The 13,744-nt window shown below is 40.8% G+C and overlaps 2 protein-coding genes across 2 annotated transcripts; one reads left to right on the top strand and one right to left on the bottom strand.

Moving 5' to 3' along the window:
• Positions 1 to 96: 96 nt before the first annotated feature.
• On the top strand, positions 97 to 11,325 carry LOC139376647 (uncharacterized). The gene is made up of 16 exons (XM_071119465.1): positions 97 to 202; positions 2,040 to 2,147; positions 2,237 to 2,312; positions 2,663 to 2,819; positions 2,981 to 3,026; positions 3,491 to 3,549; positions 3,737 to 3,772; positions 3,889 to 3,941; positions 4,184 to 4,316; positions 8,914 to 9,131; positions 9,827 to 9,872; positions 10,039 to 10,104; positions 10,187 to 10,246; positions 10,366 to 10,451; positions 10,915 to 11,009; positions 11,169 to 11,325. Exons 1-16 carry the CDS (start codon positions 166 to 168, stop codon positions 11,201 to 11,203), a joined length of 1,311 nt encoding a protein of 436 aa, XP_070975566.1. The 5' UTR covers positions 97 to 165; the 3' UTR covers positions 11,204 to 11,325.
• On the bottom strand, positions 3,097 to 13,595 carry LOC139376650 (histone H3.3A). The gene is made up of 5 exons (XM_071119470.1): positions 13,503 to 13,595; positions 12,569 to 12,700; positions 12,263 to 12,416; positions 11,932 to 12,129; positions 3,097 to 3,107 (listed from the first exon to the last, which is right to left on the bottom strand). Exons 2-4 carry the CDS (start codon positions 12,694 to 12,696, stop codon positions 12,001 to 12,003), a joined length of 411 nt encoding a protein of 136 aa, XP_070975571.1. The 5' UTR covers positions 12,697 to 12,700; positions 13,503 to 13,595; the 3' UTR covers positions 3,097 to 3,107; positions 11,932 to 12,000.
• Between the last annotated feature and the right edge of the window lie 149 nt (positions 13,596 to 13,744).

Below are 13,744 nucleotides of genomic sequence, written 5' to 3'. Positions count from 1 at the left end.
GTCTATTTGGACATTGATAGCATGTTTACATTTCCCTATCTGTAACAGCCGAAGGGAAAGGGTGTCTCGGTATGTTTTAGACATGCGGAAGTGTGTGCAAGCTATGACGCGTTGTTAAATGACTGGCGGTACAGTGCGTCTATATCTGCGCTAATAATATTAATTATGCCTCCGAAAGACCCGCTGCTCGTGACCCTCAAAGGTAAGAACATACTGCAAATGGACACCGAGTGAATGGAAACATGCATATGGGGGTTATGTATTGTTCATTTGTAGATACACAGACAGGAATAGGCTGAGCGAGAGTATCAGCAGATATTTACTCAGCCTAGTGTAGCTCAATCATTAGACAGACGCTCCTACATAGGCGGCTCAGGTTACGCTCATGTGCCGCAGCAGGGACTATAGAATAAGTACATTCTTCTACCAGAAAATTGCCTCATAGTCTATCTTTTGTGAAGCATGTGTTATCTCTGAATGTTCGACATGTCATCATCTGTATGAAATATCTTGAAGGATCACTTTCCGATGTTACTATTGGAGCTGCATCTTTGATGCATTCATGCAGTTTCACTGCACCTTTCACCTCTATTTTATTCTATCACTCAACCACCTGATGCAATCTAGAGCTGGTGAAGCCTATCAGACACTATGCAAAACACAAATAGACAAAAGCAGGGATGTTTCCAGGTTGCCAAGTAACTGGGTCCTCCTTGGCCATCAAGTGTGGAAGAGGTGCCCTCTGTCAGTCATCACCATACAGCAAAAGCAAAGAGACCACCCACATATCTGCCATATTTTGTCCATGTATTGTGCATATATCACAAGCCTACAGTGTTGATTTCTAGTGTTGATTAAGGAGTTAAATGTTCACTCTGTTAGAGTGAAATTAACACTCAGTGGTCTAAAATAACCCCAGTGTTGGTGTCAATAACCAGAGATATTCCCATCCAATCCACACCCATCATTATCTGATTACCCTGTATGCTATGCAGGTAGATTTTTGGTGGGGATTGTTTTTAATACCTGTGTTTTTTGCATTGATTGATTAATCTTTATACTACACAAATGGCACAACGTACATTATTCTAAACTAATCCAATCAGTTAGTTTGATTTATTGCACTGTTACTGAACTGTTTGTTTCCCGGGTTAAATGGTTTAGGTAGTCTCTTTTACCAGAGTTCCTAACCCTGGTAGTCAATCTGAATGTAAGTGAATACAAATTCCAAAACGGAATTACACATCACTTTGTCAGCCAGCATAATGTGACTTGCAGGCCTGATGTGGCCTGTAATTTGTAAACCAGGATTTTCCCACCACCACTGTGTTAGGGCAACATGAGGCCATCAAAGTAAGGGCTTGTGATATATGTAATGTATTGTCATAAAGTTAAACCACAGAGGGGAAATGAACCAATCCTTTCTTTCTCTTGAGTACATCTTGACAAATCTCAGTATTTTAATGATAACATTCGCCTCATTTGGTGGAAGCCATAGGCCTTTAAAATAAAATAATTGATAGGAAAATATGCAAAAATAGGAAATATGCAAATTAGGCGTTACACCACATAGTGTTAAAACAACACCCAAAATCACTTACTGTAACAAGGCTTTTGCATAACACTAGTAGGAGTTAACTCTAGATTAACACTAGTGTTGAACATAAATAACACTGTGAGTGTTAATTACCCCATAGTGTTACATTTGAGTAACAATGGCAAGTCTAATGCGGTGTTCATTTTTTACATTATAAAGTGTTGCATTAACACTCAAAATGTAACAGTATAATCAAAGTACTTTATAGACTCTGTAGAGTAGGACCATATGTTATCTGGGATGGTGTTAAAATGAACTCTTGAAGTATTGATTTAAAACGTCTAAATTGACTGTGTATGGTCTATTATTGTGTCTATGTCTGTCCATTATGATTCAGGCATTGTTGCCTCAACGCCTGTGCACATACAGTATCTACCCCATGTGGCCCATGTAATGTGTGCGCACATATATTGCATTGTGTGTATATTTTTATCTCGTCCAGTATGCATCCTGAACCTGCAGTCAGAAGAGGGGACAGTGACAGATGTCAACCCTCACCTCTCCTCCTGCTGTGAACTACTGGAGCTCACCCTCAGGAAGGGCCTTCAACGTGAGTATTATAACAAAGCAAAGCCATACAGACAGGAGTACAGAACATTAGAGCCTGCCTACATTCTAACTAGTGTGTGTCTCCCTCAGAGCCAGTCCTTGGTCTAGTACACAGGGACTACTGGCAATGCTTCGAGCAACTCCTCCAACACGACAACTGCGGCAGGTAAACTACCTACAGCACATTTAGAGATGGTGTTCTAGAAAATAACATACAGTGACTACTAACCCCCCTGTTGTTGTCTTGGCTCCCTCACTGGTGTGTGTGTGTGTGTGTGTGTGTGTGTGTGTGTGTGTGTGTGTGTGTGTGTGTGTGTGTGTGTGTGTGTGTGTGTTCCTGTGCGTGTGTGTGTGTGTTCCTGTGCGTGTGTTCCTGTGCGTGTGTGTGTGTGTGTGTGTTCCTGTGCGTGTGTGTGTGTGTTCCTGTGCGTGTGTGTGTGTGTTCCTGTGCGTGTGTGTGTGTGTGTGTGTGTTCCTGTGCGTGTGTGTGTGTGTGTTCCTGTGCGTGTATTCTAGACTGAGTGCTGTGTCACTTGCGGTTGAACAGACCTTAGCCTGCAGGAAGCTGTTGTCAGCTCAGGGACGAGGACGCTACCTCCTTAGGCTAGCCCTCAGACGGAGGGTTCTAGAAGGAGTCATCAAACACCTGTTACACACACCCAAAGTACTAGAGGTCTGTTATCTCTCACTCTTATTGGCTCTAATACCTTGTTGTTACATTGTTGTAACATTACAATTTACATTTCTTTGATGTTCAGTAATTAAGCTATATTCCAGTTATGTTTGAATAGGCAATCATATCATTGACTTGTTTTACTGGTTTCTATTTTCCAGTGGTACAACCCAGCTATTTCACTTCTTAGGAATGAGGAATTTGTGGGTGAGGCTTTTCTTCTCTTCCTGATTGTTTTGTTTTCACTGAATGTTTGGTGTTGGCATTGGCCTTAATATCAGGAAATAATTTTCATCACACCAGATCAAATAAAATCAAATTCTATTGGTCACATACACATGTTTAGCAGATGTTATTGCGAGTGTAGAGAAATGCTTGTGTTCCTAGCTCCAACAGTGCAGTAGTATCTAGCAATTCACAACAATACACCCAAATCTAAAGTAAAACAATGGAATAAAGAAATATATAAATATTAGGACAAGCAATGTTGGAGTGACATTGACTAAAGTAAGACTACAGTAGAATAGAATACAGTATATACTGTACATATGAGTTGATTAAAGCAGTGTGTAAACATGATTAAAGTGACCAGTGTTCCATTATTAAAGTTCAACTTGTGAAGTGTCCAACAACACTCATGATGACTGAGTCAAATATCCTTCCTCTCTAAGAGCCTTTCATGTCCCTGCTCATGGTCCTCTCAGAAATGGAATTCAAACTGGACATGGAGGTACAAAATGTTTCCTTCCCTCTCCTGTTTGCCTGACTATGATGTGGTTGATGTACAGTGTCAGAAAGCACGAGGCAAGTCTCTGCTTAGACTGTTGGCCTAAAACAAAATGTTGCAAATACAAAGAGTTCTCAAAACATAGAATGTCACTGCTCACATCAGCAAAATGTCTGCATTTTCACTTAAGAACTGCAGTTTTCTGGATGAGAGCTGGCTTCTACCGGTAAGATATTGAAATGAGCCCTGTACAATCTCAGATCTATGTATGACCTCCCTGCCTCATAGTTAGTCAGTGTATATTTTGCCTATTGAAGTGAGGACTATGTCTGTGTTTTCCAGGTGTGTGATATGTATGAGGCAGTACCCTGTCGTGAGCTAGGGATGGTGCTCAGGTAAGTGGCAGTGCTTGTATCCTTCCTCATAATACACAGTCACCTCTCTCTCTCTCTCTCTCTCTCACACCTCTCTCTCTCTCTCTCTCACCTCTCTCTCTCTCTCTCCCACCTCTCTCTCTCTCCTCTCTCTCTCTCTCCCACCTCTCTCTCTCTCCCACCTCTCTCTCTCTCTCCCACCTCTCTCTCTCCCACCTCTCTCTCTATCCCACCTCTCTCTCTCTCTCTCTCTCTTCCCCCAGGTATCTCAGTGGCCGTGTCTTTGTCTTGAAACTGTTGCCAGGTAGCCAGGCTCAGGTGGACAAGTGTGTACATCCAGGTGACATCATTGATGAGATCAACGGAGTCTCCTTACGGAATGCCTGCAATGGACAGGTAAGGAGACCTTTACAAAGAAAATGGCTCCAGCCCTAATCTAACACACCTGCTTTTTAGTCAGCTGCTCCTCAGGACCATGCAAAATCATCCGACAAGGTATAAAAAATAATTAGTCAAGCAGTTCATTTCAAACACAGATTCAACCACAGAGACCAGCGCAAAGAAGGGCACAAATTGGTAAATGGTTAAAAAATTAAATCAAAAAGATATTGAATATCCCTTTGTTTATGGCAAAATTATTAATTACACTTTGGATGGTGTATCAATACACAGTCACTACAAAGATACGGGCATCCTTCCTAACTCAGTTGCCGGAGGGGAAAGAAACCGCTCAGGGATTTCACCATGAGGCCAATGGTGACTTTAAAACAGTTAGAGTTTAATTGCTGTGAGGAAACTGATGATGGATCAACAACATTGTAGTTACTCCACAATACTAACCTAAATGATAGAATGAAAAGAAGAAAGCCTGTACAGAACACAAATATTCCCCAAAAATATTCCAAAACATGCATCCTGTTTGCAATAAGGCACTAAAGTAAAACTGCAGAAAAATGTGGCAAAGAAATTACCTTTATGTCCTGAATACAAAACGTTATATTTGGGGCAAATCCACACAACACATCACTGAGTACTACTATTCATATTTTCAAGCATGGTGGTGGCTGCATCATGTTATGGGTATGCTTTTCATCGGCAAGGACTAGGGAGTTTTTTAGAATAAAAAGAAACAGAATAATGCTAAGCACAGGCAAAATCCTAAAGGAAAACCTTTCAGCGGGACAATAACCTAAAATACAAGGCCAAATATACACTGGAGTTGCTTACCAAGACAACATTGAATGTTCCTGAGTGGCTTAGTTACAGTTTTGACTTAAATCAGCTTGAAAATCTATGGCAAGACTTGAAAATGGCTTTATAGCAATAACCATCAACCAACTTGACAGAGCTTGAAGAATTAAAAAATATCAATGTGCAAATATTGCACAATCCAGGTGTGCAAAGCTCTTAGAGACTTAGCCAGAAAGACATTTTTTTTTTATAACAAATGTTAGAATTTTTCTTCTTTGACATTACAGAGTATTTTGTGTGAATTGATGACAAAAAATTACAATTAAATCCATTTAAATCCCACCTTGTAACCAACAAAATGTGTGAATACTTTCTGAAGGCACTACAGTACAGTATATGGGGCTATTTTTCTTCCACTGTTCCTGGGGAACTTTGAAGAAAGTTGAAGCTCATTTACTGCATTTCTAAACAATTTAAAAACCCTAAAATGCTATTTGGAGAACAACAAAAACAAGCAAATTATCACATTGGTTATCACATACTGTATACATATACAGTTGAAGTCGGAAGTTTACATTCACAATTCCTGACATTTAATCCTAGTAAAAAAATCCCTGTTTTAGGTCAGTTAGGATGACCACTTTATTTTAAGAATGTGAAATGTCAGAATAATAGTAGAGAGGATGATTTATTTCAGCTTTTATTTCTTTCATCACATTCCCAGTGGGTCAGAAGTTTACATACACTCAATTAGTATTTGGTAGCATTGCCTTTAAATTGTTTAACTTGGGTCAAACATTTCGGGTAGCCTTCCACAAGCTTCCCACAATAAGTTGGGTGAATTTTGGCCCGTTGTAAACTGAGTCAGGTTTGTAGGCCTCATTGCTCACACACGCTTTTTCAGTTCTGCCCACAAATTTGCTATATGATTGAGGTCAGGGCTTTGTGGCCAATCCAATACCTTGACTTTGTTGTACTTAAGCCATTTTGCCACAACTTTGGAAGTATGCTTGGGTTCATTCTCCATTTGGAAGACCCATTTGAAACCAAGCTTTAACTTCCTGACTGATGACTTGAGATGTTACTTCAATATATCCACATAATTTTCCTTCCTCGTGATGTCATCTATTTTGTGAAGTGCACCAGTCCCTCCTGCAGCAAAGCACCCCCACAACATGATGCTGCCACCCCCGTGATTCACGGTTTGGATGGTGTTCTTCGGCTTGCAAGCCTCCCCCTTTTTCCTCCAAACATAACGATGGTCAATATGGCCAAACAGTTCAATTTTTGGTTCATCAGACCAGAGGACATTTCTCCAAAAAGTATGATCTTTGTCCCCATGTGCAGTTGCAAACCGTAATCTGGCTTTTTTATGGTGTTTTGGAGCAGTGGCTTCTTCCTTGCTGAGCAGCCTTTCAGGTTATGTCGATATAGAACTTGTTTTACTGTGGATATAGATACTTTTGTACCTGTTTCCTCCAGCATCTTCACAAGGTCAATTGCTGTTGTTCTGGGATTGATTTGCACTTTTCGCACCAAAGTACGTTCATCTTTAGGAGACAGAACGCGTCTCCTTCCTGAGCGGTATGACGGCTGCATGGTCCCATGGTGTTTATACTTGCGTACTATTGTTTGTACATATGAACGTGGTATCTTCAGGCGTTTGGAAATTGCTCCCAAGGATTGACCATGCTTGTGGAGGTCTACAATTGTTTTCTGAGGTCTTGGCAGATTTCTTTTGATTTTCCCATGATGTCAAGCAAAGAGGCACTGAGTTTGAAGGTAGGCCTTGAAATACATACACAGGAACACCTCCAATTGACTCAAATTATGTCAATTGGCCTATCAGAAGCTTCTAAAGTCATGACATAATTTTCTGGAATTTTCCAAGCTGTTTAAAGGCACAGTCAACTTTGTGTATGCAAACTTCTGTCCCACTGGAATTGTGGTACAGTGAATTATGTGAAATAATCTGTCTGTAAACAATTGTTGGAAAAATTACTTGTGTCATGCACAAAGTAGATGTCCTAACCGACTTGCCAAAACTATAGTTTCTTTACAAGAAATTTTTGGAGTGGTTGAAAAACAAGTTTTAATGACTCCGACCTAAGTGTATGTAAACCTCCGACTGCAACTGTATATATATACTGTACCAGTCAAAAGTTTGGACACACCTACTCATTTTTCTTTATTTTTACTTTTTAGTGAAGACATCAAAACTGTGAAATAACATATATGGAATCATATAGTAACCACAAAAAACCACAAAAAAATGTTTTATTCGGGATTCTTCAAATTAGCCGGCCTTTGCTTTGATGACAACTTTGAACACTCTTGCCATTCTCTCAACCAGCTTCACCTGCAATGCTTTTCCAACAGTCTTGAAGGAGTTCCCACACATGCTCAGCACTTGTTGGCTGCTTTTCCTTCACTTTGCGGTTCAACTCATCCCAAACCATCTCAATTGGGTTGAGGTCGGGTGATTGTGGAGGCCAGGTCATCTGATGCAGCACTCCATCACTCTCCTTCTTGGTCAAATAGCCCTTACACAGCCTGGAGGTGTGTTTTGGGTCATTGCCCTGTTGAAAAACAAAAGATAGTCCCACTAAGCACAAATCAGATGGGATGGCGTATTGCTGCAGAATGCTATGATAGCCATGCTGGTTAAGTGTGCCTTGAATTCTAAATAAATCACAGACAGTGTCACCAGCAAAGTATCCCCACACCATCACACCTCCTCCATGCTTCACTGCTGGATCCACACATGCAGAGATAATCTGTTCACCTATTCTGCGTCTCACAAAGACACAGCGGTTGGAACCAAACATATAACATTTGGACTTATCAGACCAAAGGTCAGATTTCCACCGGTCCACCGGTGTTTCATGGCCCATGGCCCAGTCTCTTCTTATTGGTTTCCTTTAGTAGTGGTTTCTTTGCAGCAATTCGACCATGAAGGCCTGATTCACGCAGTCTCCTCTGAACAGTTGATGTTGAGATGTGTCTGTTACTTGAACTCTGTGAAGCATTTATTTGGGTTGCATTTTCTGAGGCTGGTAACTCTAATGAACTTATCCTCTGCAGCAGAGGTTACTCTGGGTCTTCCTTTCCTGTGGCGGTCCTCATGAGAGCCAGTTTCATCATAGCGCTTGATGGTTTTTGCGACTGCACTTTAAGAAACTTTCAAAGTTCTTGACATTTTCCGGATTGACTGACCTTCATGTCTGAAAGTAATGATAGACCGTTGTTTCTTTTTACTTATTTTAGTTGTTCTTGCCATAATATAGACTTGGTCTTTTACCAAATAGGGCTATCTTCTGTATACCACCCTACCTTCTCACAACACAATTGATTGGCTCAAACGCATTAAGAAGGAAATCTATTCTACAAATAATCTTTTAACAAGTCACACCTGTTAATTGAAATGCATTCCAGGTGACTACCTCATGAAGCTGGTTGAGAGAATGCCAAGAGTGTGCAAAGCTGTAATCAATGCAAAGGGTGGTTACTTTGAAGAATCTCAAATATAAAATATATTTTGATTTGTTTAACACTTTTTTGGTTACTACATGATTCAACGTGTTATTCATAGTTTTGATGTCTTTACTATTATTCTACAAGATAGAAAATAGTACAAATATAGAAAAACCCTTGAATGACTAGGTGTGTCCAATCTTATGATTGGTGCTGTATACAGCCACACCTTAATCAAACAATATATTTTTTTAATATGCTGTACAAGGCGTTTTTCTGTTTGAATATTTAATTGAGACATTGTGCTTTTGTGTGTTTGTGTTCTCAGGCAGGTGTGGTCCTCTCAGGGCTTAAGGGGCATCCCCTGTCCCTGCGTGTGTTACGGTGGTGTGTGCAGGACGGGGGTGTATATCGCCCCATCATCAAACTCCTAAGAGCTCTCAGAGAAGAGAACCCCGCCCTGCAGCTAGGCCCCTCCCCTTCCTCCCAAGAACCCACCAATCAGGGCCAGAGGCCCACACCCTCTCAGTGCCTCAAAGAGGGAAGGCAAGTCTGAGCGATTGTTGTTGCGGTAATGCATCTGTTATTGGTTTGCAGCCTGCTAATAAGAAAGCAATTTGGTGTTATTACCAATGATGTATATAAACCCTGGATTGCTATGTATTGGACAATGAGAGGCTTTGAAGCCACCGGTCGGCAATATTGGCACTCCCCAGAAGAAGCAGTCCTCCATAGGAATGAATGGAATTCTACAGAATTTCAATGAAATGTTTCAAGGACAAAATTACATGTATTTAGTATTTTTTGTGGGGACAGTAACATTAGTACTTTCTGCAAATGTTACTTTAAGGAAAAAAGTATTTTTTCATGTTTTTATTCTTAGCTCACATAATATAATTAATTAAATGTGCATTCATTTGTAATAGAATACATTTAACGAAAACAAACATAGACATTAATAAATGCATTTCTATAGCTTCCAAAATATTTTTTGCAACAGTGGGGGAGTTCAAGATGGAGGTGCGATGTCGTCAGCAGTGGCTGTTAGTCATCTAATGAAAATTTACATTATTGGGCACTATCATATTGCTTATACCAATCCTATCCATTCAGATCTACAGTGTTCAGGTTGTAGGGCTATTTGTAGTTTCACACTGAAATCTGTTTCTAATCTCTTATATTAAAATAGTACACAGGCATGTTTACCTAATCTGAGGCACTAAACCCCTCTCCCCCCACAGAATTGTGTACATTGTGCAGTTCTTGGGAAAGACAAACATTGGAATGGTAGATATGTTATTTGAACATTATAATTACATGTTGGTGTGTATTGTCTTAATGCTTCGCTGTTTGAGATTTTTATTTCGTACTATTTGCACATCAATTGTGGTTTGTTGTGTACTTGTGGTTATTGTGTGTGACTGTGTTTATGTTTTATATATTTTCTTGACAGTATGGAGGCAAGGAGGTGCTTCAAAATGGAATCCCCCTGGTCATACAGCAAAACCAGCCCAGCATGGTACTGACAAATAGAGACATGCTGACCTGACTAGAGTTTGTTGTAATCTGACTACTAACATATCCTCTCACTTTCCCAACAGGAAGTACTTTTAGACCTTAAGGAAACCCACTTGATCTGCACTGAGAAATCCAATATGACAGTGAGTAACTGGAACATGTCACACGTTGGCTAAACAGGTGTTTTCCAGCGGATCAAAATTATTATATAGGGTTGTTGGTTGAAATTCACACAATTTTCCCCCTTGTGTGTTATGTTTAGGAGTTGTTCCAGCATCATTATCCAGAGATCTCATGTGTAGGGCGGTTTGGCCAGCCAGACTATACCATCTTTGCCTTCTGCGTAGTGTGAGTATGAGTTTTTTTTAAATGATCAGCCATTATATATATATCAGAGAATAGTCCCAGGCCTTCTCACCATTGCAGATATTCCAATATTTACAAACATTACAACCGTAAGACATTTTAACAGTTTGTGCAAAAGCACACACACTTGAGTTATTCATTGTACAGTAGACCAAATAACGGGACAGGAAGAGTAGCAGCATCCTATTTTCCTGTCGCTCACACCTCCCCATCTATAAAATGCCCGTAACCAGATTTAGGATCAGTTTACATTATCCCCATCCTAACAATAACATTCAGGAGGGGAAATAGAGAACAGTTCTTAGAAATTCAATGAGGTTGCAGATGCTGGTCTAAGGCGCGCCTCTGGAGAAAACCATTAACAGCAGCGATGAAGCATCTTGAGCTGCTACAGCACCTTTGCCTGAGAGCAGATGTCAGAATGTGTAATTGGCTCCATTTTCAGAGAATCCCCAGAAACTCCTCAGTCAACAGGATTCTGCTGCGTGGTGCTTAGAGCCAGTGCGGTCAAAGAATGTGAGGAGATCGTCAACCGAATCGGTGAGTATAATTGAAGATAATTAAAATCTCTGGTATGAGCAGTTCCTGTTGTGGGATGCCATCAAGACCATAAACATTTGAAATATTGGGATAGTCTTTCAATTCAAATCCCATTCCAGTCACATTTCAAAATCAGATTTTTTTCCCCAAATTCCACAGCTATTGGTTTCAAGCACACGGAGTGGTTCGTATGAAAAGAAACCCCTTGACAACTGGATATGTGCCAAACATCAAAATGTTGTGGTGATTGAATAAACACGTGCTTTGAAAAACTCAAGTGTGAAAACCAAATGTAAAAGCCCCTAGTGGCTAGAGACATTATCCTCAGAACAAGAACCACAAACACATGAGCATTTATTCATAAAGACATTTAATAGAAAGACTACAATGCGACAACGCTTCCATAAATAGTATTAAATGTAGCTGCCAAGGTTTTGTATGTTGGGAAAATAACATGTAAAAAGCAGGTCAGAATATACAGGGGGCTTTGTCGTGCTCCTGGCCATCCCAGACAGTGTCAAGAGGTAAATCCCAACACCACTGTGTAGTAGTGAGGTGTTGTGCAAGACATGCTGACAGACAAAGGGTGGAAATTGATGAAGGACCCAGACCATTCCTTCCCCTGGCAGCTGAGAAGAATTCAGACATCTCCACCCCCCCCACAAGCAAGAGCTCCAACCTCATCTGGAGCCTATACTATCCACCAGGATCCAAAATGAGACAGTTAACATTTGAAGAGGGCATCTGACTGAACAGTCAATACAGTAATGTAATACACTATCCTCTACTCAATGTAAAAACAAGCCTCATTTGCAATTGAAGCAGATATTCCCAAATTCCTCTGTCATTGGCCAGATCTGAATTGAGGTTTGTGGAATGACTCATCTCTTATCATTGTAAAATACACAACAAAAAAAACAGGAAATAAAACATATGAAATTGTTAAGTAAGATAAATAGGATTATGTCTGGAGCAGGCAGTTGAATGCCATTTAAGCTCGCTCTCCCCTTATCCTCCGGGCCAGCTGGATGTCTTTGGGCATGATGGTGACACGCTTGGCGTGGATGGCACACAGGTTGGTGTCCTCGAACAGACCCACCAGGTATGCTTCGCTGGCCTCCTGTTGTTGAGAAGAAAAGTTGGAAATCACAAAAAATGGGAATAATAAAAAAAATATATATATCTTTCCAGTGTGCCCTGTCCAATAGCCCTCATACTATTAGTGTGATAGCAGCAGTCCGCATGGATCTTACCTGAAGAGCTCCAATGGCAGCACTCTGGAAACGCAGGTCTGTCTTGAAGTCCTGGGCGATTTCTCTCACCAGGCGCTGGAAGGGCAGCTTGCGGATCAGCAGCTCAGTTGACTTCTGGTAACGACGGATCTCACGCAGAGCCACGGTTCCTGGCCTGGGGAATAAAAACAGTAGTGTTAGATTGGTTAATTAGATATTAATCCTAAAAATGTGTGAAACTAGAACTGTTACTGACACATCTGCAGGTTCAATCTAGACAAAGTAAACAAAATAATGTTGGAAAACCGGTTGCACTGCTCCCAGTACCTGTAACGATGGGGTTTCTTTACTCCTCCGGTGGATGGCGCGCTTTTCCTGGCTGCCTTTGTGGCGAGCTGCTTTCTTGGCGCCTTTCCTCCGGTGGACTTGCGGGCGGTCTGCTTGGTACGAGCCATTTTACTAGAAAATTTAAATAACGGCGATTATGGTCCGTCTGGGATTTGAAGAGGGCAATACGGATTTGAAATAGCTTTTCAAAACGAGGCACAACATCTAAGAGCTTGGGATATATGCTGCAAGTTCAGTTGCCTCAAACCAACAGCTCAAATGTTGCAGCCGAAAACGCTTAAAATTGTTCGTCACCTTTGCTAGGTAGTGACGATTGTTGCTAAGCTTGCAACAATTGAGCAACATTGTAACAATCGTTAATTTGAATTCTCCCCCGCCCCTAGGTACCGCTCGGAGAAGAGTCTTGGTCCCAGCAGCGCGCTTGATTATGAACAAACCTCCCCGCCTTAACTTGTTGCCTCCAACATTTCGTATTTACTTTGTTCGTTTGAGCGGGCAAACGCTATAGCTAGGTGTAAAACACACGTCAAGAACGTTTTGCTATCAATTTAACGAGTCATTGTGGGTATGACGCCAACAAGACGCAAACACTTACTGTAACGTAAACGTAAAGCTACAACACTGATCGAATACTAACCAACCAAGCGCATTAGCACCAAGGCTAACGTTAACGTTGCTATATGGCATGTTGCTAGCTAACGTTCATTAAAACTCACGCGCCTGCTTGAATCGAAAGTCACATTCGAGAAAATGCAATAAACCAATTAACGTAATTTACCTACAGTACTGTAGACAACCAAGTATGCTTAGCCTCCAGCCATCTCAGATTCTATTGTTCCATATTGAAGACCGTCAACTTCAAATATTTGTGATTGGTAAGACGAAAACTACCAAAACCGCAAAAGTTACTTACCGATTGGTAACTGCTGGATTATTCCAAAACTGAACGTAATTAAAGTGACTCCGTTTCCTCCAGACACACACCACGAATAACGATAACTGGGGAAGTGAGTTAAACGTTATATTTCCCCATGACGTCAACTAACCATTTATAAATCCGGTTGGTTGAGAACTAGAAACTCGTGAGACCATTGGTTTAAACTCCATCAAAACGTCTCTCTCATTGGTTAACAAAGTCACCCTCCCATTGGTTGT

This window comes from Oncorhynchus clarkii, chromosome 20, assembly GCF_045791955.1.
Source record: "Oncorhynchus clarkii lewisi isolate Uvic-CL-2024 chromosome 20, UVic_Ocla_1.0, whole genome shotgun sequence".
Classification (NCBI taxonomy): domain Eukaryota; kingdom Metazoa; phylum Chordata; class Actinopteri; order Salmoniformes; family Salmonidae; genus Oncorhynchus; species Oncorhynchus clarkii.
This window is presented reverse-complemented; position numbering and strand designations above follow the sequence as displayed.

Bases quoted from the DNA above. Each gene is read 5' to 3' on its own strand.
- LOC139376650 (XM_071119470.1), bottom strand. From the start codon at position 12,696: ATGGCTCGTACCAAGCAGACCGCCCGCAAGTCCACCGGAGGAAAGGCG. The intron at 12,417-12,568 runs GTACTGGGAGCA...TTTATTCCCCAG, and splicing joins AAGAAACCCCATCGTTACAG to GCCAGGAACCGTGGCTCTGC. The intron at 12,130-12,262 runs GTAAGATCCATG...TCTCAACAACAG, and splicing joins CTGCCATTGGAGCTCTTCAG to GAGGCCAGCGAAGCATACCT.
- LOC139376647 (XM_071119465.1), top strand. From the start codon at position 166: ATGCCTCCGAAAGACCCGCTGCTCGTGACCCTCAAAG. The intron at 3,942-4,183 runs GTAAGTGGCAGT...CTCTTCCCCCAG, and splicing joins GAGCTAGGGATGGTGCTCAG to GTATCTCAGTGGCCGTGTCT. The intron at 9,132-9,826 runs GCAAGTCTGAGC...CTCCCCCCACAG, and splicing joins CAGTGCCTCAAAGAGGGAAG to AATTGTGTACATTGTGCAGT.